Here is a 26,851-nt window from a genome sequence, read left to right as displayed (position 1 = left end):
AAATATGTAAAGTAGAGATCAAGGCAAGAGAAAGAAGACAACAGAAACTAAATTTCATTTCATTACTATTAAGAGTACATCATGGTAGCTGCCTATGTGTGCAGAATTGAATTAAGACAATAAGGTTAGGAAAGTAGTAAGAGTCTGTGGAAAGGCATGTAAAGGTTTATGAAAGGATTCAGTGAGACAATAACTCGACTCAAAGCCCAGATTCCAAACTTGGTAACCACAGAAGATCAAGTTCCAATAATATAATCATGAGAATCACATGGCTATCAAGGAGTTTAACAAGGCATGGATAAGCTTGCAGTCAGTATGTTATGTCATTGTAGAGTAACAAAGCAAATTCATGGACAGGTTATTGGTGCTTTACTGCTTGTCAAAAGTCATTTGTCAAACCTGGCAGGATGAAAGTAGGTTGTACACAGCATCAAAAGCTCTCTCATCCTTGTGCACCTAGTATTTAAGTGCCATATTTAATTTTGGATTGCTACATTACACATATTCGGACAGTACTAATGTCTTTCTTATTAACATCCCAATTTGAGCATTATAGGGCTAAGGAATATCTCATTGCTAGTGCTTGCAAGTCTTTGCCATCTGAATCTATGATCACACTAACATCCTCAACAAACAGATATCTGCATTGGCAATGTTTCTTTAACATTGTACAACTCCTTTAAAATTTTAGATAATTCTTGATTGCAAATTATATTTTTATAAACTCATTCGCCTGTTTCTTCAATTACATAAAATATTGGCCTATTGAGAGTCTTTGAGACTATTAGTGATCAGTCTTCCTTATTTCCAGTTTTGTTCTCCTGCCTGGTTTTGAACTGCTGACTCTCATCTTGATTTGTTGGACAAAAACTCTCATCTTGATTTGTTGGACAAAAACTTGTGGTCTATTAAATTTCTTATTCCTGACCTTGATATTAATCTACAACATTATCGGTCAGTTAGTTTTATGCATTTTGCATAAGATTTTCACAATTCTAATCATCCTTTGCGTTCAGAACTTCCCAGACTGTGCCATCTTGTATGTAGTACTAGGTTGGCAGTTAGTTCTAAGTCTTGCCTCCTCCATTATAAGACATACTAAGTGTTGCCTTCTCCATTATAAGACATACTAAGTGTTACCTTCTCCATTATAAGACATACTGCACAGTATTCTAGAAGTTTTATTCCAGCTGTGACCAGATTGAGGAATAATCTTCCTAATCAGGCAGTTGAAATGCCTTTCAGTCTCAGTTCTCAGTGGGGAACAAGTATAGCTCAGCCTTGAGCCAAGTCTTTATAAAAGCTGAAGGGCCTGGAGCTCTCAATGCTCATATGGAGTTTTGAACAGTTCTGCCCTCCAAGAGAATTCAGACCTCCCACTTGAGACATCAACAAAGTCCTCAGCTCTATGAAGAAAACCCCATATAAACCCTTTAGTTTTCTTGTTGCCCTGGTCTTGGCTAAACAAGTAGACAATATTCACAGCTTGTCACATATTGTTTTTCATACCAAGATTTGGAGTAAAGTTAGTTTTCCTTTGTTCGTAGCCAAGACTTTGGACCGTGGCGTCCATGACTCCAAGTTTGAGAGCTTTTCCTGCTCATCACTCCAAGAGGCAACTAATGATCTGGATATGTTTAACCCTTCAGACAAGAAGTCCAAAACCTGTTCATCGGTACAGGGAGAGGCAAGAGGAAAGTCTAAGAACATCAACTCCTTCAGGCTTTAAAGCAAGCTTAATAGAGCGCAAGCTCATTTGGTAATTAAATAACTACAGTAGCCTTCAAGAGGAACCTGTCAGTAGGGAAAGTCTTGGCGATGAGTCTGGCAGCACCAGACAACCTTCACAACACAACCTAAGGGAATGTACCCACCAGTCTTTTTATAGTTTCCCTAGGACCTGTGGTAGCTGCTCAGCAGGTTTTATAGCATATTTAGCTCCCTCATAGGACAAGAAACAACTCGTCTAGGATAACGGTTGAAACATCAGGATAGGATTAGAGCAAGAATGTCTGGCCTTTTTTCCTCTTCTCTTTTCCCCTTACGTGGGGCGTAGTGGTCGAACCATTATGTTGTTGGAATGGACATTGATGCAGATAAGCTACCATACTGAGCATATCCTATTTATTTAAAAGTTGTCCCCCCTCATCCTTGTGATGAGGGGGAGGATGGATATAAATGTAAACCCATCACTCTATATTATCTTGAAATTTCAACATTATATCCAGTAGTGATATAGGTTCCACCATTGACTGTCTAACGGTTGAAGCCTAATCTATCAACTAAGCACTGTTAGGTCAGTAAGTCTGGATTGGATTCGGCACTTACAGCAAATCTTCAGATCTGAGTGTCGCTACATCCCAGGATTTTACGCTAGTCAGTTTAGAAAAAAAAAAAAAAAAACACACACACACACACACACACAACAACTTCCTCCCGCCTAGGGAGGATAAGTTTCCTATTAAAGGATGAAGGATTGTAATTTTGTAGAAACAAATTGCAAATTTAAAAAACATTTTGTATTTTTCCCAACTACTGTATGTCCTTCAACTAACATTCTGCCTAATCTACCCTGCATTATAAGGCTCAACACTAAGCAGTACATATTCAAGAAATTTTATTCCACCTGTGACCAGATTGTGGAATGGTCTTCCTAATCAAGCAGTTGAATCAGTGGAACTTCAGAAATTCAAACTTACAGCAAATGTTTTTATGTTGAACTGGCTAACATGTCACCCTTCATATATATATATGGTAGATCTATTTTGATGTTCCTGATCTTAAGGTATTTTATGTTCATCATTCATTACTTCTTATATAGTTTATTTCCTTAATACCTTTCCTCACTGGGCTATCTTTCCCTGATGGAGTCCTAGGGCTTATAGCATTCTGCTTTTCTAATTAGGGATTAAGTTTCGCTAGTAATAATAATAAAAGATCCTAGGCAGAGGTCAAAATGGCTACTCGGTGAGCTGGCAAGGGGATTAGGCTTCCCCGCCGCCTGGTAGTAACTACCAACACCTCGTTATAAATGTTAAAAGCAGAGTTCTAGCTTCACTGAAATCATACTCCAATTAACAAACTTAGGTTTGTATAGTTTGGAAAAATACAAATTAGTTTTTTAATTTGTGATTTTAATCAAGATTTATACCAAGGTGCCACTATAGCTCTTTATTTTTCTGTGCTAATTATTTCAATTCATGTTGTTAAACAGCAGTTATTGGCAATTCTGTGAAGTAATTCTGATATTTATTATAATTTTCTTTAAATATACAACTTGAACATAACTTCTTTGCCCTTGGGGCTTGATGAGGCAAAATGTATACTGTAGTGCTAATATTTTGTTAGAGCTGGCAGTGGAATACTTTAAGGTACTGTACCATTATCACTTTCAGGTTGCATGGAAAACATACTATAACTAGTAATACTGTAAGAGTTTTATGTTATACTTTTACACAGTATATTTATGTACGGTAATGCACTATTTTTAATATGAACTTGTTCTTTCCAGAGGAACGCACGTTACGCATTGCAACCAGTTTGAATAATGTTGACACAGTTGAGCAATTGCTGAGGGAAGGTGTGAACCCAAGAGTTACAGATGAAAAAGAAAGATCACCACTTCACGTAGCTGCATCCAAAGGATACACTGATATTGTGAGGTAAAGTGGAGAAACTGTAAACTATAAATATTTTTGGATGTCTTTAGTGGAGGAAATTTATTAATTAATTGCCAAATTAATTAATTTTTCATTAAGTGTAGTGTAGTGGAAGCAGATGTACGTCAGAGAGTGAATGAAGGATGCAAAGTGTTGGGGGCAGTTAAGGGAGTAGTTAAAGATAGAGGGTTGGGCATGATTGTAGAGTTCTGTATGAGAAAGGGATTGTAAGAACTGTGATGTATGGATCGGAGTTGTGGGGAATGAAAGTGATGGAGAAACAGAAATTGAATGTGTTTGAGATGAAATGTCTAAGGAGTATGGCTGGTGTATCTCGAGTAGATGGGGCTAGGAACGAAGTAGTGAGGGTGAGAACGGGTGTAAGAAATGAGTTAGCAGCTAGAGTAAATATGAGTATTTTGAGGTGGTTTGGCCATGTTGAGAGAATGGAAAATGGCTGTCTGCTAAAGAAGGTGATGAATGCAAGAGTTGATGGGAGAAGTACAAGAGGAAGGCCAAGGTTTGGGTGGATGGATGGAGTGAAGGAAGCTCTGGGTGATAGGAGGATAGATGTGAGAGAGGCAAGAGAGCGTCCTAGAAAGAGGAATGAATGGCGAGCAATTGTGACGCAGTTCTGGTAGGCTCTGCTGCTTCCTCCGGTGCCTTGGAAGACCGCGGAGGTTGCAGCAGTAGGGGATTCAGCGTTATGAAGCTTCATCTGTGGTGGATAACGGGGGAGGGTGGGCTGTGGCATCCCTAGCAGTACCAGCCGAACTCGGTTGAGTCCCTTGTCAGGCTGGGAGGAATGTAGAGAGGAGAGGTCCCCTTTTCTGTTTCATTTGTTTGATGTCTGCTACCCCCCAAAATTGGGGGAAGTGCCTGGATATATGTATGTATTTAATTTGAAGATTTAGTAGAAAATTTTTAATTCCGGTTATACTTCCTTTTTTACATGAAAAATAAGTTTTAAACACATAACTTACCCGGTAGTTATATATATATAGCTTACGTCCCTGACGTCACGGTAGAAATTTCAAAACTCGCGCCAATCGCCGATTGGGTAGCCAGTTGTACCACCTGCGCGCCCTCCAGCGAGGTACCTGGAACTATTCCATGATTCCTCAGATCTTCCCTGCCGCCGCAACCGGCGACATCGTTGGATATTTCTACCCGCTATTTACCTGATTTATTGCAGTTTACTTTGGTGATGTACAATAATTTGGTTTGGACTCTAGCTTGTTTGGATTTTCTTTTGGATATGCTTGAATTACTTTTGGATTTTGATATTTTGACCCTTGCTTGTTGATCTCTCTTATATATATTCAAAATGGCCACCCCCCTTTAAATTTTATAATGTGTCAGTGGGTTTAAGACCCGGCTTGCTAAGGCCTCTATTGATCCCCATTCTCTCTGCGTTAAATGCAGAGGTAAAGCATGTGAGTTGGGTGATCATCGTGACGAATGCATTCTTTTATCTGAGAGTGAGTGGCTTGAGTTTGACCGCTATACTCGTAATCTAGAGAGAGATAGGCTGAGACAAAGTTCTTCTCGTTCTTCCATAGACTTTTCCTCTTCCCGTGTCACCGAACCTATTCCTTCCCTTGTAGTGGTAGTTTCAGATCCCACTACTGTTACTGCTAATGAGCCTACGCTAAAGGATATGATGGTGGGTATTCAAGCTTTGGGCGCGAGGGTTGAATCGCTCGCTGCGGACAGAACGCAATTGATGTCCGATGTGAAACAGTTAAAATGTGACAGTGCTAAAAGTGCAGTGAATTTATTTAGTGCAGTGGAGAGTGCGCCTGCTCGGGCCTGTCGTTCTCATAGTCTTAGACCTCTTCCAAGCTCCCCAACCCCTGGGAGAAGGAATGTCGAACGACGAAAGTAAACGAGAGGCTTTAGCTCCCGAGCAGACGTCCCCTCGAGCATGCCTGTTGACGTTTCCCAGGACGTTCGCCCTCACCATAGGAAAGGTGAGGTAACAGTGGTTTCATCATCCTCGGATGACGCAGTATCTAAACGGGGCTGGCGTCAAGCTTCCAGACCTCATAAGAGGAAGATGGACAAAGTCGACCAGCGTCCTACCATGACACCGCAAGCTCCTGGTTGTAGCCATTGGAGTAGTCCGGAGCATTTTCCTTCTTCTGAAGAGAGCTGTCCTGCCTAACGTCCTTCGAGGACGTCAGATTCTGTCAAGAGACGTCCAGCTCTTCCAGTTGCTGGTCAGTTGTCTGAACCGGGCATGACCTCGGTTCATGCTCCTCCTCCGCCGTTAGACTGGTTATCGACCTATGGACGCTCTGAGTGGCATGGATAGCGAACTCGTGATAGACATCAATCTCCTGTATCACAACGAGTTGACCCGAATTTTAATATACTACAAGAGATGCAACAGCGACTCTCTTCGTTCATGCAAACTTATCAATCTACGGACAATAAAAGAGTAGCATGCCTGGATCCTGAACGTCAGGAAGCTTCTCTTCTGGACGTCAAGCGGTGTAAGGCTGTTTGTCGAGAGGTTCTTAGCGACGAACATCTTTACATCTCCCCTGTTAAATGTCGTGAGTCTGTTCCTCATAAGGAAAGCGGACATAATCTTGATCCCGAATGTCAAGCAACCAAAAGTGACGCCAGGCGTCAAGCGGCCAGACATGACATCAAGCGTTCACAGAACGAGGCGCCGAGCGTCCTACTAAATGTGACGTTGAACGTCCTGCAGAAAGTGATTTCGAGCGTCCAGCAAAATGTGGTGTTGAGAGTCCAGCTAGACACGACGTCGAGCGTCCAACAGAGCGAGGCGCCGAGCGAACTATTAAACGTGACGTGCAGGACGTGGTCTCGAGCGTCCAGGAAAACGTGACGTCGAGCATCCAGCTAGACGTGATGTCGAGCGTCCAGCAAGACGTGACTTCGAACGTCCAGCGAGATGTGATGTCGAGCGTCAAGCGCCAAACTGAATGTGACATCGAGCATCGATCGACTTTACGTGATGCCGGGAGTCAAGAAGTGAGGCATGACATAGAGCATGAGAGCCTCGGACTTCGTGATGACACTAGTCAAAGCGGATGTTGAGATCAAGAATGCCTTAGTTCCGATTGCTTTGATCGCGAGCGTTTTACCGAGCGTCAAGCATTATGTCAACAAGGCGACAGACGCGATGATCTGGGGTCTCTAGACGCCAGAAGTCAGAACTTTAATGAAATGTACCCTGATAAGCACAACGTCGCTACTCCCGTTAGGGCTTTGTCAGAGGAAGACATTGATGATCACCTTTCCCCTGTTGAATTGTTTGAGGAGTTATCAGAAGGAGAAGATTCTAAGTCTTTTCATCCTTCAGTGGATCTTAAAATACTCATGAAAGTTTTTAACGACGAGTTTCCAGATTCTTTTGTGCCCGTTGCTCCACGTTCGCCACCCTCAGAATTCACGCTAGGGAAGGCGTCGAAGAAGTCTCTCTTTACCAAGATGGTTCTGTCACGGTCATCAAAGAGAGCTCTAAGGCTGATGGGAGACTAGATGGAGTCTAAGAAGGACCAAGGAAAGACAGATTTTGCTTTTCCTCCGACTAGACTGGCATCTAGATCTAGTATCTGGTATGAGACGGGAGAAGTTCTCGACTTGGGAGTTCCTGCCTCTGCCCAAGGAGATTTTTCAAGCCTAGTAGTCGCTCCCCGTCGGTCGGCCATGAGAAAGACCAAGATTCTCTGGTCTACTTCGGAATTGGATCATCTTCTTAAAGGCGTCTTTAGAGACTTCAAGGTGTTTAATTTCTTCGACTAGACTCTGGGAGCCTTGGGGAAGAAGGTTTCTGCCCTTAAAGATGGTGACACTGCTAGTCTAATCCACATCATGTCCTGTAAGATAAAGTGTTACAAGACTGTTCTAATGAGTTGGCAGCGCTTTTCTCAGCAGGGATCCTTAAGAAAAGAGCTCAGATGTGTTCGTTTCTGTCTCTTGGGGTTACTCCCTTTCAGAAATCAGAATTGCTATATGCACCTCTGTCTCCTCAAGAATTGATTAGAGAGATTTCATCCACGTTAACCCAGAAGGCCACTCAAGATTTGGTTTCAAAGACGGCAAGAAAGGTTTTACCATCCTCCTTCTCTAGCCGCAAACCAAAGGAAGAAACGCCATTCCCTAAATTTTCTCAGCCCTTTCAGGGGAAGACTTCCAGCAGGGGTAGCTCCAGGCCCGATGGAAGGAGAGCAAACAGGAGAGGATTCATAACAGGGTGAAGCAGAGTCTGATTGCTTTCGCCTCCAGGCAGTGGGAGCCAGACTACACAACTTCTGGCGAGCTTGGGAGAGGAGAGGAGCAGACCTTTGGTCAGTACAACTTCTGAAGGAGGGTTATAAAATCCCTTTTATAGGGAAACCTCCTTTAGCTTTAGCTCCAATAGATCTCTCTCCCAGATACAGAGAGGAGTCAAAGAGGCAAGCTTTACGACTCCAAGTGTCTCTCTTGTTGGAGAAGGGGGCCATAGAGAGGGTGTGAGACTTACGGTCACCAGGCTTCTACAACCGGTTATTCTTGGTTCCCAAGAACTCTGGGGGATGGCATCCAGTACTGGACGTAAGTGCACTCAACATGTTAGTCCAGAAGACGAAGTTCTCCATGGAGACATCAAAGTCAATCCTTGCAGTAGTAAGAAAGGGCAACTGGATGGTCTCATTAGACCTCCAGGACACTTACTTTCACATCCCCATTCATTCGAGCTTCAAGCATTATCTGAGGTTTGCTTTCAAGGAGGAAGTGTTTCAGTTTCGAGCCCTGTGTTTCGGTCTCGGCACCACCCCTCAAATATTCACGAAACTAATGCTCAATGTAGCAAGAATATTGCACTCCAGGGGCATCAGAGCCTCCCTGTATCTAGACAATTGGTTTCTCAGAGCTCATACTTACGATTGCTGCCTGAAGGATCTTCAGATAACTTTGAGACTAACAGAAGAATTGGGTCTTCTTGTCAACAGAGACAAATCTCTTCTGGCACCATCACAAAAGATACTTTATTTGGGGATGGTGATTCAGAGTGGAGTTTTTCGGGCTTTTCCGTCTCTCTTAAGGACGGAGCAAGCCATCTTGAAACTGCAATCTTTTCTAAAGAAGCAGAAGTGTTCTGCGAGGAAGTGGATGAGTCTGTTGGGAACCTTCTCCTCGTTGGAACAGTTTGTTTCCCTAGGAAGGCTGAATCTTCGTCCTTTCCAATTCCACCTCAATCATCATTGGAACAAGGAGAAAGATCTAGAGACGATGTGCATTCCCATTACGGAATCCATAAGAAGTTACCTTCAGTGGTGGAACGATCCAGACAGGTTTCAAGTAGGTCTCCCCTTAGAACAGAAGAACCCAGACCTTGTGTTGTGTTACGACGCCACGGACTCGGGGTGGGGAGCAACATAGGGCAAGTTGGTAGTTTCCGGGTTGTAGACAGAGGATCAGAAGAGCTTCCACATCAACCAAAAGGAAGTGTTAGCAGTCCTGTTGGCCCTCAGAAGCTTCGAAGGGTCAGTTTTGAACAAAGTGGTACAGGCCAATGCCGACAATACCACAGCATTGGCTTACATTGCCAAGCAAGGCGGAACCCACTCGATGTCCCTTTACAAGACTGCGAGGAATCCTCTCATCTGGGCAAAGGAAAAGAATGTAATCCTTGTAACAAGGTTTATTCAGGGGGAGAAGAACATGATGGCGGACAGCCTCAGCAGGAGAGATCAAGTTCTGTCCACAGAATGGACACTCCATCAAGAAGTCTGCAAGAACCTGTGGCAATATTGGGGTCGCCCTTGCATAGACCTATTCGCGACCTCGAAGACAAAGAGGCTAGAGACTTATTGCTCCCCAGTGCCAGATCTCGAAGCAGTCCACATAGATGCTTTCCTGTTAGACTATACCAATCTGGACGTGTACGCTTTTCCACCGTTCAAAATCCTTTATAAAGTGATACAAAAGTTTGTGTCACACGAAGGGACCAGAATGACTCTAGTGGCCCCCTTTTGGCCCTCAAGAGAATGGTTCACAGAGGTACTGGAATGGATGGTGGACTCTCCAAGAAGCCTTCCATTAAGAGTAGATTTACTAAGACAACCCCACTTGGAAAGGTAGCATCAAAGTCTCCAAAATCTTCATCTAACTACCTTCAGACTATCGAAAAACTCACAAGAGCTAGAGGTTTTTCGAAGGAGGCAGCTAGGGCTATTGCAAGAGCAAGAAGGACTTTGACCATCAGGGTTTATCAATCTGAGTGGGAGGTTTTTAGAGAAGGGTGCAGAGTCAACTCTGTTTCCTCATCCAGTACCTCCATAGCTCAAATTGCTGACTTCCTGTTATACCTTCAAAGGAAGCGCAATTTTTCATCCTCTTCCATTAAGGGATACAGGAGTAGGAGTATGTTAACGATTGTATTCAGGCACAGAAACTTGAACCTTTCGAATGATAAAGATCTAAAGGAACTTCTCAAATTGTTTGAAACTTCAAAGCAACGGCACCAGGATTCACCAGCTTGGAATCTGGATATAGTCCTGAAGTTCCTTATGAGTGACACATTTGAGCCCTTGCATTCAACTTCCTTTAAGGACCTTACGATGAAGACTATTTTTGGTTAGTCTAGCAACAGCTAAAAGAGTCAGTGAAATCCATGCGTTTAGTAAAAACGTTGACTTTCGAGATAACAAAGCTATCTGCTCATTGCTGTTAGGCTTTCTCGCCAAGAATGAACGCCCTTCTCAACCTTGGCCCAAGGCTTTTGAGATTTTGAATCTTTCGGATGCATTTGGCGAGGAGTTGGAGAGAGTCCTGTGCCCGGTAAGAGCCCTGAAGTTCTACCTGGACAGAACGAAAGAGTTGCGAGGCAAGTCAGAAGCTCTTTGGTGCTTGGTCAAGAAGCCCTCGTTACAGATGTCAAAGAATGCCCTTTCATTCTTCATCAGACTTTTAATGAGAGGCTCATGCACATTGCAGTGAGGCAGACCTAAAGCTTTTAAAGGTCAAATCACATGAAGTTAGAGCTGTAGCAACTACAGTGGCCTTCAAACAGAATAGATCGTTGCAGAGCATTATGGACACAACCTTTTGGAGGAGTAAATCTGTGTTCGCTTCACACTATTTGAAATGTGTCCAGACTCTTTATGAGGACTGCTACACTCTGGGACCATTCGTAGCAGCGATTGCAGTAGTGGGGGAAGGATCCACCACTACATTCCCATAATCCTAATAGCTTTTTCTTCTCTATGAACTTTTATTTGTTTTTACGGTTGTTTGTGGACATTGTGACAGTCTTCTGCAATCATTGATTTAGTCAGGTGGTCAATTCTGTTTTCTTGAGAGTGCCCGGAACTAGGTATTAGAGGAGGTCCTGTCACATAGAGGTATGTACACCGGTTTGACAGCTCTAGAGGTCTTCAGCTCCCTGGGAGGATTGCTGGATCTCATAACGAAAGCGGACATAATGAGGCAGAGAATCATTGAGGAATCATGGAATGGTTCCAGGTACCTCGCTGGAGGGCGCCCAGGTGGTACACCTGGCTACCAAATCGGCGATTGGCGCAAGTTTTGAAATTTCTCCCGTGACGTCAGGGACGTAAGCTATATATATATAACTACCGGGTAAGTATGTTCAAAATTTATTTTATAATGAAAATATCATTTTACTTTGCAGACTATTGCTTCAGTATGGAGCTGATCCAAATCAGCGGGATGCCATAGGAAATACAGCCTTACATTTAGCAGCTTGCACTTCCCATATTGATACTGTGACGTTATTGCTAAGAGCAGGTCAGTAAGATGGTGCTAACTTTATTAGCTAAACATGAATAAGAATTCTTTTAGTGAGTAAAAACTTATTAGTCATTACAAATTTCAACAATAAACTCTATTCTAAAAGTAAAATGGTAAATCCGTTATTTTTTTTTTTTTATGAGACATTTCTTATATATAAAGCCATAATCATAAACTTCCTTATTTCTATGAGGGAAATTGTATTCTCACAAACCTGTTATAGCAGGAAACGAACCTATGCCATGACCCTCATCTAACATTGCATCATCCCCTATACTTATATGCAAAGTAAAATTAAACAATTAGTATGGGGAAGGTTTTTGTCGATCTCATCATGATTAATGGGTTTGTGTGACAAACATGTTTTGTGTTATATATATTTAATATTCATAAGCTGCATTAATTACTGTTGAGTTTGGTGGCTTACGTCTAAATTTAGAAATGAAGATGAATAAGATCAGAAGTCAGTCATCTTATTCTGTGCATTTGGCAATATTGAATGTAGAGACTATGGGACAACATGAAAGTAATGGTTTGTACTTAGCATAATAAAATTACCCATAAAACTAACTTCTTCCTGCACACTTTGTTCTTGATAAAGTCCTCTAGGGATACAATTCCAGAGGCATTGCCAAAGTTGATAATTAAGTGAAGAGCAATATATCGAGTTCCCACAGTTTTCCCGTTTAGGAGAATAAGGCATAAGAACTGTCAGTCCTATAACAAAAAGTCTGCTAAATGTTTCAATTACCTTCTCAAGCTAAAAACTTTAGTGTGTTTGTGGCACTTATAAATTCTTTCCTAAATTTAGAATGGCAAAATACTACAAGTTACACTTATCTGGAGTCCAATGTACTATAATGGCAAATCATCATAACTCAAGACCATTGTAAATGCTAGTGTACATGCCCCATCAAAATGACAGGTAAATAAATAGATATGCACACATTCTAGGAATATGCTTTTTACCAAATTCCCTCCGTGGTTATTAGATGTGTTTATTAAATTCGATGAGTATAAACATAGCATGTAATTAAAAAGAGGGATCTAAGATTTTAAACAACAGGATAATAACCTCAATATTACATTTAAAAAGCAGACGATTTACTCCAATGAAAATTTACTTTATCAGTTTTTTATTACAGAAATCTTTGTTAGAAGATTTACTCCAATGAAAATTTCCTTTATCAGTTTTTTATTACAGAATTCTTTATTAGAAGAAGCTATGATAGAGCCAAACAAGAGAAATTACTGTAGAGTACATGAATTGATGATATACAGTTTCCAAACTACAGTATAGTTTCTAGCCATCGGAGATAAGTCGAGTAGAATTCCAGAAACAATTATATTTGCTGTTTTGATTTTAAGGGTAATAATCTCTACTAACATGAATGAATCTATGGCTAATCATCAAGAAGTAAAACTAATTTTAGATTTCTTAATATGTTCAGACCATACCGTTTTGTTTTGTGCCTCAACAATTGGTTGTGTTTTTGTTAATTAAAAGAGAAGATAATTTTAGCTTTGTCTTTCATTAAATGATACTGATGGTCAGAAGCAAGTCTGGATTTGTCCTCCAATCTTAGCTCCTTTCTGGAGTCTGATAAGATCGGTTTTGAAATAAGTATCTAATAACATCTACTTAGATACAATGAATTTGCAGCTTGTTTAGAAATTATAACTAGGAATATTCAACTAGAATACAAGAACGAATATTTTTTTTTATTGCATTGCATTTTACTGTAAAGAAATATTTTACGCTTGATATGAATTTACTAAATATAAAAAACACTTTTCCTTGGTAAATTCAATGCATCAATCCCCTAACCTATAAACTTCTTTACTTATTAGCATCATTACTACAGTATAGTGGTTTTTGCAACTTTAGTTGAAAAAATTTTTCAAACAAATTTGTTGAAAAAAATTTATAGTGCAGTTTATTTTAGCTTCTATAAGATGTTGAATAATCATCAGCTGTGAGACATTTTCAACACTCAAGTGCAGGGTTTAACAAAGTGTGTTTAATAATACTTCCCTTTTTTGGTCAATTATTAGAAGCTTATGCCATAAAACATATGCTACGTTGAGGGACTAAACATTTGATATGGTATGCTGTGGTTACCATTTACAATTTCTTTCTACTTCCCCAGGCACAAATGTAAGACAAGCAGATAATCAGGGATACTCTCCTTTGCACCTAGCACGATCAAAGCTGAGAAATCTTCAGAGGGATAGTAATTCCTCCTCACAAGAAATTAAAAGACAAGTCTATCAGGTTGGTGGGTTTTTTAAAGTTGCTCCCATTTTCTGTAGGCTTTCTATCAAATCTATATATCAAAATGCTCTGTAGTGGTAAAAATTCTGAGTAAACTGTTTCTGTTACGCAAAAGATGTTTATGTACAAACCTATTTATTATATGTTGCCTAAAGTATTGAAGCCAACATTATCCCTCCTCTTGATACCACAAGTCAGTGGTAAATGAATATCAGGAGACTATAAAAATATGAAAATTAATTATTAAAATTTTGTTTATTTTTATGGATATCCCCTGATGTTGATATTGCTGACTTTTGGAGGTGGGGAGCAATTGAAAGAGGGAGAAGGATAAATTGAAGTGCCAGTAATGCAACGAGGATTAGGGTTACCTATCTGGTCTAGGTAACTTGTCTAGAATACTCTAGTGAAAGTAATTAAAAATAGTACTGCAGATTGCCTCTGAACGTTGATCCCGTTAATCTAAATCAAATACTAAATATAACACCATTTGTTCCGACACAGATACTTACCTCGAAACACTTTCTTAGGAGTCACTGGTGGCTCCTCTCTAACGACCAGAGTTTTGCATAGTTTACCCTACTCCCATTCTCTAAGTGACCTGGTAGCGGAAGAGAACGTGACCTGGGGCAATGCCCGAGGTCGGCCATGAGGCTACGCTCTCGACCTAGCCAGTATGTTTTCTGGTCGCGTCGTGTTCACACACACCGCTCCTCAGTTCTCTGTGCGACCCCCTTTGTTTGATTACCACGTGCTTCCCACATGGTCTTGATTCTTTAGCGAGTGTTCAGTGCCTTTACTACGCGCTTTAGCTTTCACCCCCTTGTGCTTTACTAGTGTTTCAGTGCTTTTCCCTTTTCGCGTTCTTGTGTCTTGCGTTCCTTTGTGTTGTGCTATGGAGCATGTTCGCCGTTGTCCTGGGCCTAGAGCCGGTAAGGCGTGTGGGGCTTTCCTGTCCAAGCCTGAGGTAGACCCGCATACGTTGTGTACCTCGTGCAGGGGCAAAGCCTGTTCTTCGTTGGACACGTGTCCCGAATGTGCGGAATGGAGTGAGGTTCAGCGGGTGAAGTTCGGCACCAAGAAGAAGAAGGCGCCGAAGAGATCACCACGGAAGTCAAGCGTATCTTCCCCCGCGACGTTGGCAGGAGAAGGGGCAGGTAGAGTGTATCCTTCATCCCCTACCCAGGTTAGGGGAAGAGGTAAGTCCTTGAAAGGAAAACAGTTGGCGCATCCTTCCCTTGAGAGTGATTGTGCAGGGGAATCTTCTTTTGCTAAGGCAGTGTAGGCGCCTGTAGGTGAGTGTATTGGGGCTCCGAAGGACGTGCCTCTCTCACATGGGGCCGCGTCGCGACGGAGGACCCCATGTGGTCTAATAATGCTTCGTTTTCTTCGCCAGATCCCTGGGTAATCGTTTCAGGGACATCAGCGACGGAGGGCGCCGTCGGCAGAGAAGAATCCCCGCAGGAGGACCCATTGGCGTGGGACTTACCAAGGACGCCTATGAGGTCCCCACTGGACATCGAGGAAGGACTCAGCGAGGCCTTCTCATGCATACTTCGCCCGTTCGCGTGGGTACCGACGAAGCCACCTCTTCAGGATCATCGCACAATTCCTTCTTCGTCAGGGCTGCGGAGGAGCCCCAAGAAGCCAAAGTCGGGTTCAAGGTCTCGATATTGCGAAGAGACCTACTCCTCGGGACGTGACTCGTCTGATTCCTCGAGCAGGGAACGTCGCAGACGCCAGAGGAGGAAGAGGGATCGATCTGTGCGGAGGAACTCCCCCTTCGCGGTCTCCCACACGATCTCGGGGCACGAGAAGCCCCCGCTCCCCTCCATCCAAAAGCAGGAGACCAGACTCGCCGCAAGGGACGTGGGTTTTCGTCCCTAGCAAGAATACGAACGACCTGGCCAGACCCACTAGGGCGACTCCTGAGCGGGCGGGAGACAGTCCTCCTGGAAGGGCCTCCACGTGCCTCGCCAGGGAGTCGCCCGATGAGCGGAGGACCGCGTCTTGCAGGCCTAAGTCCCGTCCGAGAGGCACTCAATCCGCCCAGCGGAGGGAGTCGTCAGCGAGGATTGGCAGCCTCGACAGGCCTCCCTATCGAGAAGATGCACGAGGACGGGCACCTTCGTCTTCCAGCCTTAAGTCCTGTCCGAGAGACACGCAGTCCGCCCAGCGGAGGGAGTCGTCATCGAGGATGGGCAGCCTCGACAGGTCCCCCCATCGTGAAGCTACACGAGGACGGGCATCTCCGTCGAGGGCTCTCACGGAGGAGCCCATCTCGCCCAAAAAGCCCTCGTGGAGGAGAGAAGTGCCGGACGACGATGAGAGAAGGGGCCGAGGGACCCGTCGACACGAAGGTGCCAGTGGACACGCCTCGCCCCATTGTTCGGAGGAAAGAGAAGGCGAGACATCGGCGGGGGAGGACTCTGCTTACTGGAGAGTCCTAGCCATGATGGAACCCGCCCCTCAGGAAGTGGAAACTTGGACCTCTGGCCTGAATAAGTTCTTCAACGCCCCCGCCCAGAAGACATCCTCTCTCTCCCTACCAGAGGCCAGGAATGTGGGAATTGGAAGGGCCCATATCGATAAAGTTATCGTACGTAATAGCGACTCCGCCAGGGGCTATAGTTCGGCTAAACTGTTACAAGGCCTTAAATCGCAGACGAAGTACTACTCCTTAGAGGGCAGGACGAGTGGCCCCTGCATGACGGCGGAGTCCCTTAACATCCTGTGCCAGGGCGTTTTGGACGAGAAGGCAGCCTTGGCGTCCCCATTCTTCTCCCAACCCGAGACAGCTATGATGGAGGAGATGTCCAAGGACCTGGTGAATGTGGCCTGGCTGGATTGGTGGGCCACCACCTTGGTCGGCACCCAGATCCCAACGGACTCAATGGAGCCTGCAAAACGGGAGGCTCTGAACCAGTTGCTGGAGTCGGGTAGCCGAGCACTTAAATTCATGACATTCCAGTCCTTGGCTCTCTCGGCTACCTGGGTTCTGCGTAGAAGAGACGCCCTACTCAAGAATCTTCCGGTCAAGATCCCCGAAAGGGAAGCTCGGGCGTTGAAATATAGCTCCGTCTGGGGAGAAAAATGATTTCCAACGAAGAAGGCGGAGGAAATCAAGGAGAAACTGGCTAAGAAGAGGGAACTCTCCGGCCTGAAGCCGCAGATGGCGCGTCGCCCCGCCTTCAGGAGGCCCGTGACGGAAGCGCCTGTGACTGTGCGTTCCTTCCCAACCCATGGAAGACGAGAACCCCCGTCGGGGCAGTGGCCTACCTCGACGAATCCTTCCCGAAGGGGATCCTCCTCGGCACCACCCACATATAGGAACTCCTACTCCTCCTCCAGGAGAAGCTGAGCAGGCCATTCCTCCCGTAGGAGATAAGATGGGAGGCCCCCCTTCCCTGCCCAAGCCTCAGGTAGGGGGATGCCTCAGTCTAGCATGGCAAGCATGGAAGCTCCACGGAGCAGACCCGTGGACAGTCTCAGTTTTGAGAGAGGGCTACAGGATTCCATTCTTGGAACAACCGCCCCCGTTGATCCCAGCGTCCCAGGCGGACTGCTTGGTGTCCAAGGGCCCAGCGAAGAGGGCTGCACTCGGCGAAGAGGTCAACAAGATGTTGCAAAAAGGAGCCCTAGAAGCAGCGGAATTGCCGGGTTCGGGATTCTACAGCCGCCTGTTCCTAGTGGAGAAAGCAACGGGAGGTTGGAGGCTAGTAATAGACCTGTCAGCCCTCAACAAATTCATCAAGAAGATACCCTTCAAGATGGATACACCAAAGACTGTCATGGCATCCTTGAGGGAAGGGGACTTTATGATATCTGTAGATCTCGAGGACGCCTACTTCCAGGTACCCGTCAAGCAGGAAGTTTCTCCGGGTGAAGTGGGGTGCCCAGGTGTTGCAATTCAAGGCCTTGTGTTTCGGTCTTACAGCCCCCAAGTATTCACGAGAGTGTTCACGATGGTCTCCGTTTGGGCACACGAACGGGGAATTCGTCTCATCAGATACCTGGACGACTGGCTACTCCTTTCATCCTCAAGGGAAGACTTGAAACTACAAGGCGAAGATCTTCTACGTTTGTGCAAAAACCTGGGCATCATGGTCAACTTGGAGAAGTCATAGCTAACCCCTGCCAACAGGACTACGTACCTGGGAATAGTACTCGACTCATTACAGGTCAAGGCATTCCCGTCCTCAGGCAGACTAGACAACCTGGACCTGGTGCTCTTACCCTTCCTTCGAGGACAACCCAGAAGAGCGAAGGATTGGCAGAGGTTGGTAGGACACCTGGTGTCCCTGGAGAAGCTGGTTCCCCACGGAAGACAGCACCTGAGGGTGGTTCAGTGGAACCAGAACAGTTCCATGGACTTAGTGGTGCCGGTCCTGCAGGAGACCAAACGGGCCTTAGAGTGGTGCCAGGATCGCTCACACACCCTGAGAGGGATGCCACTTTCCAACCAACTTCCGGAGCTCCTTCTCTTCACGGACGCATCGAAGGAAGGGTGGGGACCCCACCTCCGAGAAAGGACCGTAAAGGGAACGTGGACGGAAGAAGAGAAGTCCCTCCACATCAATGTCCTAGAAATGAAGTCAGTCCAGGAAGCCTGCTACCACTTCGAGGAGGACATGAGGGCAAACTCAGTAGCCCTGATGTCAGACAACGCAACCGTGGTGGCATACGTGAAGGAGGGGGGACTGAGATCGAGGGAATTGTGCGATCTGGTCAGTCCAGGAAGCCTGCTACCACTTCGAGGAGGACATGAGGGCAAACTCAGTAGCCCCGATGTCAGACAACGCAACCGTGGTGGCATACGTGAAGGAGGGGGGACTGAGATCGAGGGAATTGTGCGATCTGGCCCTTCAAATCCCAAGGTGGGCGGAGAAGGACGACGACAACCTGACGGCAAGGTTCATTCCGGGGAAGAAGAACGTCCTAGCAGACGGCCTCAGCAGGGCGGGGCAAGTAGTAGCGACAGAGTGGTCCCTACACCCACGAGTGGCAAACCACATTATCCAGATGTGGGGGTCTCCGGTAATGGACCTGTTTGCAACAAGGTGTAACGCTAAACTCCACGTATTTTGTTCTCCTGTCCCAGACCCGAAGGCGGCAATGGAAGACGCCTTTCAACACAAGTGGGACGGCCTGGGCGTGTACGCCTTTCCCCCCTTCTCCCTAATAAGACAAGTCCTCAACAGAGTGCAAACAGCAACCAACCTAAGGATGACTTTGGTAGCGCCCTGGTGGCCAGAGAGGGATTGGTTCGCAGACCTAAGGAGTCTTGCCACTCTTCCTCCCTGGCCTCTGCCCGTCAGATCAGACCTACTAAGACAACCTCACTTTCAGCGGTTTCACGGAAACCCGCAGGCCCTTCGTCTACACGCCTGGAGGTTATCCAGCGTCTCCTGAAGAAACAAGGGTACTTTAGCAAAACAGCCAAGAGAATGTCTCTGTATCTGCGGAAATCTTCCGCAGCCGTCTACCAGTCTAAGTGGGCGGTGTTCGTTAAGTAGTGCAGTGACAAGGAGATAGAGCCCTTGGAAGCGTCCGTGCCTATTATAGCAGACTTCATGGTTCATCTCAGGGATAGGTTGGCCATGTCAGTCCCAGCGATTAAGGGAGTTCGGGCGACCCTGGGTCAAGTCTTCCTTCTCAAGGGCATAGACCTGGGCGCCTCCAGGCACATTTCTATGCTCATTAAGGCTTTCGACCAAGCCTGCTCCCCTTCCACTCCTAGAATCCCGAATTGGGATTTAGCGAGAGCTCTAGAGATGCTCCGAAAACTGCCTTTCGAACCGTTGAAGGACATCGTGGACAAGAACCTCACCCTCAAGACGGTCTTCTTGCTAGTGTCGGCCTCAGCTAAGAGAGTAGGCGAAATACACGGGTTGTCATACGAAGTGGAACACTCGAAGGGGATGGAAGGAGGTCACCTTGAAGTTTGTCCCCTCCTTCGTGGCCAAGACTCAGAACCCCTCGGTATGGGACCCTAGGTTCGAGAGTTTTCTATCCCTGCTATCCCGAACGTAGGGAACCAGGAAGACCTGAGACTGTGCCCAGTTAGGGCACTTAGGAAGTACCTCAAGCGAACAACAAGCACCCGCCAGTCTGTTAAGAACCTATTCGTTTCCTGGGGTAAAACGAAGAAGAGGATATCTTGGAATACAGTTTCGTTCTGGCTCAGGCAGGTGATAATGCGAGCCTACTCAAAAGAGGGACTTCCAACACCAGGGAAGATCAGGGCTCACGATGTTAGGGGCATAAGCACCTCCCTGGCATTCGAGACAAACATGTCGGTAGCACAAGTGCTCCAAGTGGGAACTTGGTCCAACCAGTCGACCTTCACCGCTCATTACCTTAAAGATTGTACGAGGAAATCCCTGGACGGGTTTTCCATTGGGCCGGTCATTTCAGCCCTTCACGCGATTTAACGGCTCAAGCCCTAGGCTCAATCGCGAAACATAGAGGATCCAGACACAGTAACGGTTTCTATCCCCCTCTCTTCCTCATTTTCTCTCTATTTCTCGTACTACAGTCGATTCTAAAAATATCGATCACCGATCAAGTTGCAAGATTCGCCATTATACAACAAGCACAAGGAAGAAAATCGCAGAAGGGTAAGTGTTACCACACTTAATGAGTATTTTGTGTAGTTTATCCTACTGTCCATTGGGGTCTTGGGCTTCGGACACTCCCTCCTCCTAAGGTGTAAGTCTCCTAAGAAAGTGTTTCGAGGTAAGTATCTGTGTCGGAACAAATCACAAATCTTAAGTAATTTGTATATGTTTCCTAACATACTTACCGAGAAACACTTTCGGGTTATGGCCCCCCCCCCAACCGTCCCCGCAGTGCCTTACAGTCCTAGAGTATTGTTCCTTACATAAAACATACTGTCTAGGTCGAGAGCATAGCCTCATGGCCGACCTCGGGCATTGCCCCAGGTCACGTTCTCTTCCGTTACCAGGTCACTTAGAGAATGGGAGTAGGGTAAACTACGCAAAACTCTGGTCGTTAGAGAGGAGCCACCAGTGACTCCTAAGAAAGTGTTTCTCGGTAAGTATGTTAGGAAAAATACAAATTACTTAAAATTTGTGATATTCGTAGACAAGCGACTAATAAATGAACAACTCGGAATTACTCGACCACGTCCCGTGCCGTAACTAAGGGGCCTGGAGCCAATAGTCTTCATGAGCAAACCATGCTTCTTTAATTCAATGTTTGGTGAATGCCAACTTGGTACACCATTGAGCTGTAGCTAAAACTTCATCCAAAGAAAGATGTCTAAAAAATACTTGTTAAGTAGCTGCACTCCTAATGTTATGTACCTTCACTTTCATGCATTTTATGAATTTTGGATTGAACTCCTTGTGTGCCCCTGTGACTAAACTTTCAACATGGAATGACTAAGCATTTTTGGTTTTGTAGATGATTAGGGACCCTCTGCCCTGAGAATAAATTAAAAATACTACCTCTTACTACCTTTTGTCTTGTCCAAATACAACTGTACTCCTCTTACTGAACAAGGAAACTATGTTCTACTGAACTATTTTCATCCAGTTTCAGTGAATATATGTGAAACAATTGAGGCAGACTTTTAGTATGAGACCATTTTCGGCTCTGAACGAATGTAGAAGATTCAAGATTATTTTGTCTTCCCCGAAGTCTACCTTGACCGACAACAATTGTAATTCACTTATGCATTGAGCTAATGTTAAAGCCAACAGAAAAACTATTTTTGTCATGATATCTTTGAAAGATAGATTTTCCATGGAGGCAGCATCAATGTCAGCTTTGCAGGTCTCATTAGGTTGACCACTTGTCCAGAACTTTATCATATTTTGCAGGGATGCGCAAAAATATGTCCTCGTCCTTTTGGGAGCGAAAGCAGTTGATTTTTTGTAATACAGTGGTACTAAAATGCTGAGATGCAGTTGTCAACAAGTTCATCAGACAAGTGACCTCGAAAGGCTCTATATCTCTGAGGAATACCCCTCTAACAAAGAGTGACTTCCTCTTTAGGTGGAGGCAATAGTAGATAAGTGAGAAAAGGCAAGTCAAGCTTCCTTCTTCAAGAGTGCTGCCACCTTCAAGTAGCCTCCTACGATGTCTGCTTAATGCAAGAACTCTCCACCTCCCAAGCAGCTACCCACGAGAGAAAGACAGAGTGACAATGACCCTCCGCCATACAGGAGTTGAATGAGCAGGGTTAGCTCTATCGCCACAGACAGCCTCATGGCAGGCTAGGGCGAGGCAGAAGTCGACCACTTTATAGGTGGCAATCCCCCCGTCGCCACCTGTGTGAGGGGATGCCTGTCGAAATGGTGGACGAGTTGGCAATTCTAGGGGGTAGAACCTTGGACAGTAGCAGTTATTTGTGTCGGATACTGCCTCCTCTTCACCAACTCTCACTCTAAACACCTATGCCTTATTCTTTGTGAGCAGGTTAAAAAGATGCTTGGGAAAGCAATCGAGGAGGTTAACGACTTATCTCCAGTCATTTACAGCAATCTTTTTCTATTAAAGAAGCTGTCAGAAGGTTGAAGATCAGTCATTGACCACCTCCCATCTGAATGACTATCCTGCAAGGAAGTTCAAAATTGAGACCCTTAACACAGTCCTCAAGGCAATAAGACAGAACGTGATGCTGTCCATAAACCTAAATGACACCTATATCCAAATGCCAATCCATCCGAAACTTTTGGTTCATACTGGGAATGAAAAGACTCCAGTTTTGAGTTCTCTGTTTTGGACTATCCACAGGTGTTAGAGTGTTTTCACACTGATATCAGCCTGGACATGTGATGGGAACAAGATTTTTCCGATATCTTGATGACTGGGTTTTACTGCCGTAGTCAGAGTCCCAGCTTATTTTCTTAGATGCGTCCAGAGGGATGGGAAGCACACATTTTAAACCACTTCACTTCAATGTTTATGGACAGAAGTAGACAAAACATAAACATGTTGGAACTAAAGGCAGTGTACCTGACTTTGATTCACTTCCAAGACATAGTAAGGGGCCACTCAGTAGTCATGATGAGCAACAAAACCTCTGTACAGTGGTGGCTTATGTCAACAAGCATGGGATTTCAGTTTAACGAACCCTCTACCAGTTGGCAGTGAACATGCACCTATGGTCAAAAGACAATGCAATAAACTGATGATAGTTTGTATGCCATGGAGGAACAAACGACAGTTTTATGAAAGGAGAGCCACCATTTTCTTCTCTGCAGCGCGCACAGTAACCACCATCGGCCTATGATTAAGTTTAAACAACAAAAACTGTTGAAAGTACACATGCAATTGTTGCCCTTATATGACCATTTGGTGGCCTATAAATACATGTGCTGTTCACTAAATATAGTTATTCGGGAGCTTCTCTTATATTCATGCCTCCTTCACTCCCATCACACACAAGTGTTATCTTGTTGTCTATTCACTATTCCCATGAACAGACTTTGAACATATCCACTCCCAGGGAAGCCAGGCTTAGGAACATCTAGTATGATTAGCGTATTTCAGCAACCAGGTTTGAATAGGTAAATTATCAAATTTGTGTATTGTATGGAAACACTAAAAATGGAAAAAAATGGCTACATTGATATTTTTTTATAAGGAGATTTCACCTAATATTCCCAAAAATTATGAGAAGCCAGTATTATTATTATTATTATTATTATTACTTACTAAGCTAGAACCCTAGTTGGAAAAGCAGTATGCTATAAGCCCAGGGGCTCCAACAGGGAAAATAGCTCAGTGCGGAAAGGAAAAAAGGAAAATAAAATATTCTAAGAAGAGTAACAACAATAAATATCTCCTATATAAACTATAAAAACTTTAACAAAACAAGAGGAAGAGAAATAAGATAGGAGAGTGTGCTCGAGTGTACCCTCAAGCAAGAGAACTCTAACCCAAGACAGTGAAAGGCCATGGTACAGAGGCTATGGCACTACCCAAGACTAGAGTACAGTGGTTTGATTTTGGAGTGTCCTTCTCCTAGAAGAGCTGCTTACCATAGCTAAAGAGTCTCTTCTACCCTTACCAAGAGGAAAGTGGCACTGAACAATTACAGTGCAGTAACCCCTTGGGTGATGAAGAATTGTTTGGTAATCTGTGTTGTCAGGTGTATGAGGATAGAGGAGAATATGTAAAGAATATGCCAGACTATTCAGTGTGTATGTAGGCAAAGGGAAAATGAACCGTAACCAGAGAGGAGGATCCAATGTAGTACTGTCTGGCCAGTCAAAAGACCCCATAACTCTCTAGCGGTAGTATCTCAACGGGTGGCTGGTGCCCTGGCCAACCTACTACCTAAAAGTGATGAAAGGCATTAGTGATTTAGCAAGTATTTTAGAATATCTAGATAATTATTTTAAATTTTATGTTCGTTTTTTAAAATCGATTTTATCTAATAGTGTGCATTTACAATCTTTCAGGTAATAGAAATGATGCAGACATATTTAGAGTGCTCTGGGAACCCAGAAGAAGCAGAATTGCTGACAATGTTTACCAACCAGCTTTCTTTGTCAGACTCTCGCCAGGAAGTTGAAAGTGATCTGAAAACACTTCTGAATTCTTTACATGATTTAAGTTTAGTGAAATCAAAGGTTGCGTAAATACCAAGGTGATAGTCAAGTTCAGGTTGTAAGGTGAATATTTATTGTTGAATTTAAAAACATTTCTTTTGAATGTTATTAAAAAGAAAAGTTTTTTTGAGTGAGAAGTTTTATTTTAGTAATGAGATTTTGCAAACCGTAGGATTGTAAGTTGGCACAGGAAAAAACCACAAACAAACAGTGCTTTACAGGTTGTATTAGGTTACTGTATAATATTCTGTAATTTAAGTATCTTTTGGCTGGAATAAGGCATTATGTGTCCATATACAGTAGTTATAAAGCCACCTTACATTTTAATTATTTTTTTTATTTCAAGGGTTTTGGAACTAAAATAACTTTGGGGTCAATTAATTGATGTACTGTATATACAGTATGCACAGAATATTTGCATGTCAAAAAATATATAACTATGCATAATATGATTGAAGATAATTTCAATTGTGAATTATATTTTGTGATCTTCTTTATATGCATGTGATCAGTTACGTAGATGGTATATAACTGGGCTACTTAACCATAAAATCATTTGTTTATGTGGAACTTGCCACTAAATTGAAAGAAAAGTGACTACAGAAAGAGACTCATTACCTTATTTCAAAATGAAAATTGTGATAATTTTTAAATGGTCACATTATTTGTATTATAATTGTGAGAGTACTTCATCCACACAGTTAATACGTATGGATGTACAGTATAATTAGCAAGATGCTGTCTGGTTGCCATTAATTTAGCTAATTTTCTATTTCTTTTATTACTTTAAATATAAGTAGGATTTCAGGCTGGATATTTATTCAACATTTTTTTGTTCCTTTTTACGTTTTTCTGTAAGGTATAATGTACTCTACTTGCGGTAAAGCAACAAATCCCCAACTTCTTTTCTAGGCTTAGTAGTCAACTGCCCCTCTACCTATGTAAATTACAGTATGAGCAAGGTTTGTGTGTGGTGTTGCCTCACTTCTTTGTTGTATAATTATATTTAAATTAACAGAGTGAAACTAGATGTTCACATCTATCTTTATGTACATTTGTACAATGAAGTTGTAATTAAAGCCAAGTCTACAAAGACCCAGTTTTTCAGTAGTTCTTGCAAATCCTCCAAAAGCCTAATTAATTATTCTCATTTTAAAGTAAATTATTGTGTTTAGTGTTAAGAGTGGACCTTGGAGGATTAAAATTAATCTATAATTGTGGAAATTTTAAATAACGAATAACAATTTTGAGAGAGCACTCATGCATTGTGTAGATGTGGATATTTTTATCACTATCATCACCACCTTTTTCTTATTTTCATTATTGATATTGGTCGTACTGTACTACATTTTAAAAAGGCTAAGAGTAGTAGTAACTCTGAGTGAAGCAATAGTTTCATCATCATGGAAGGTCTCGCTCACTGAGCACTGCTTCGCTGTATAATTTGCAAGTCCAAATTTGTTTAGTAATACCTTGTCCATTTGCTAATGTTTTTCTAACTTGATTCATACTTTTAAAGCCTGCAATCAACGCAAGTTCTACCGTTACTGTATTCTCACAAGCATATTTACTGATTTTTTAAATTATTTTTATAAAGAAATGTATTTTCTTGCAGAATGTAACATAGTCCGTATGGGGTCGTTTATGGCCTTGTTTATAAGTATGGGATTGTTTATGGCCTTGTTTAGAAACCATTGGTCTTTGTAGTTTTCATATGTACTGCATTTTTTTTTTTTTTTTAAAGACTGGCAACATTTGCTGAGAAATTAAGTAGGCTACTGCGGAACTATCAAAGTGTACAAACTTCGATACGTTACCAACAAACCTCAAAAACGCCCATCCTGGGTTATTTGAATTTATTGTATTACTGTAATATTCTCCAATACAATCTTCATACTCAGATTATTTGAAAATTTATTGCAGCCATGCTACTCAATAAAAAGGTGTTAATTATAAGCAAAGAATTTAAATGTCTTGCTAGATAGTACTTAAACCTATTTAATTGTGTTAATCTACCAAGAGAACTTTCATAGATTAAGCAATATAATTAAGATCAATAAGCTAACCTTTTTGACTCTATGAGTTTATTTGCACTGACCCAACATGGGACCAACCCACACTTTGACTTTGGTCGCAGTGGTGTATGGACTTACTTCCCTGCACCCTCGTTTTGACTGTGTTTGTGCTGTTCGTACTAACTTTGTCCTAGTATGTCCAGTATAACGGCAGCCGCGGTACATGAGTAAGACAGAAGTGGATCCCCATCACCTCTGTGGTTTTTACAGGGGTCATAATTGGAACTTGACTTGGCAATAAGCAGGCTTATGGCAAAGAAGCTCTTTAGTTCATTCTTATCTTCAATTTGAAGCCTGCTTTGTTTCCTTCATGTTCCTGTTGAAGACAACCTGAAGATTAAGACCAGTGCCCTGAGCTTCAGACACTACTTATCACTCGTCTTCACTTTGGTCCCCACTCAAATGGGATTCATCTTTTGAGGTAGCTCAACAATGGGCTAATCCTTTCTTCCTTGAGAAGGCAGATGCTCTGGGATCAAGACA

At 43.4% G+C, this 26,851-nt stretch overlaps 1 protein-coding gene across 1 annotated transcript in view; it reads left to right on the top strand.

Annotated features, from left to right (window-relative positions):
- The window catches only part of LOC137646115 (ankyrin repeat domain-containing protein 54-like), a 69,588-nt gene extending 43,218 nt beyond the window's left edge, over positions 1-26,370 (top strand). The window contains exons 4-7 of the mRNA XM_068379316.1: positions 3,512-3,662; positions 11,314-11,429; positions 13,583-13,707; positions 24,144-26,370. Coding sequence (XP_068235417.1) covers positions 3,512-3,662; positions 11,314-11,429; positions 13,583-13,707; positions 24,144-24,323 — 572 coding nt within the window. The 3' untranslated portion in view covers positions 24,324-26,370. The remainder of the gene's footprint in view (positions 1-3,511; positions 3,663-11,313; positions 11,430-13,582; positions 13,708-24,143) is intronic.
- Positions 26,371-26,851: the final 481 nt, after the last annotated feature.

This window comes from Palaemon carinicauda, chromosome 8 (assembly GCF_036898095.1).
Source record: "Palaemon carinicauda isolate YSFRI2023 chromosome 8, ASM3689809v2, whole genome shotgun sequence".
NCBI lineage: Eukaryota > Metazoa > Arthropoda > Malacostraca > Decapoda > Palaemonidae > Palaemon > Palaemon carinicauda.
The sequence above is the reverse complement of the archived record's forward strand: the minus strand, read 5'-3'. Positions and strand labels throughout refer to the sequence as shown.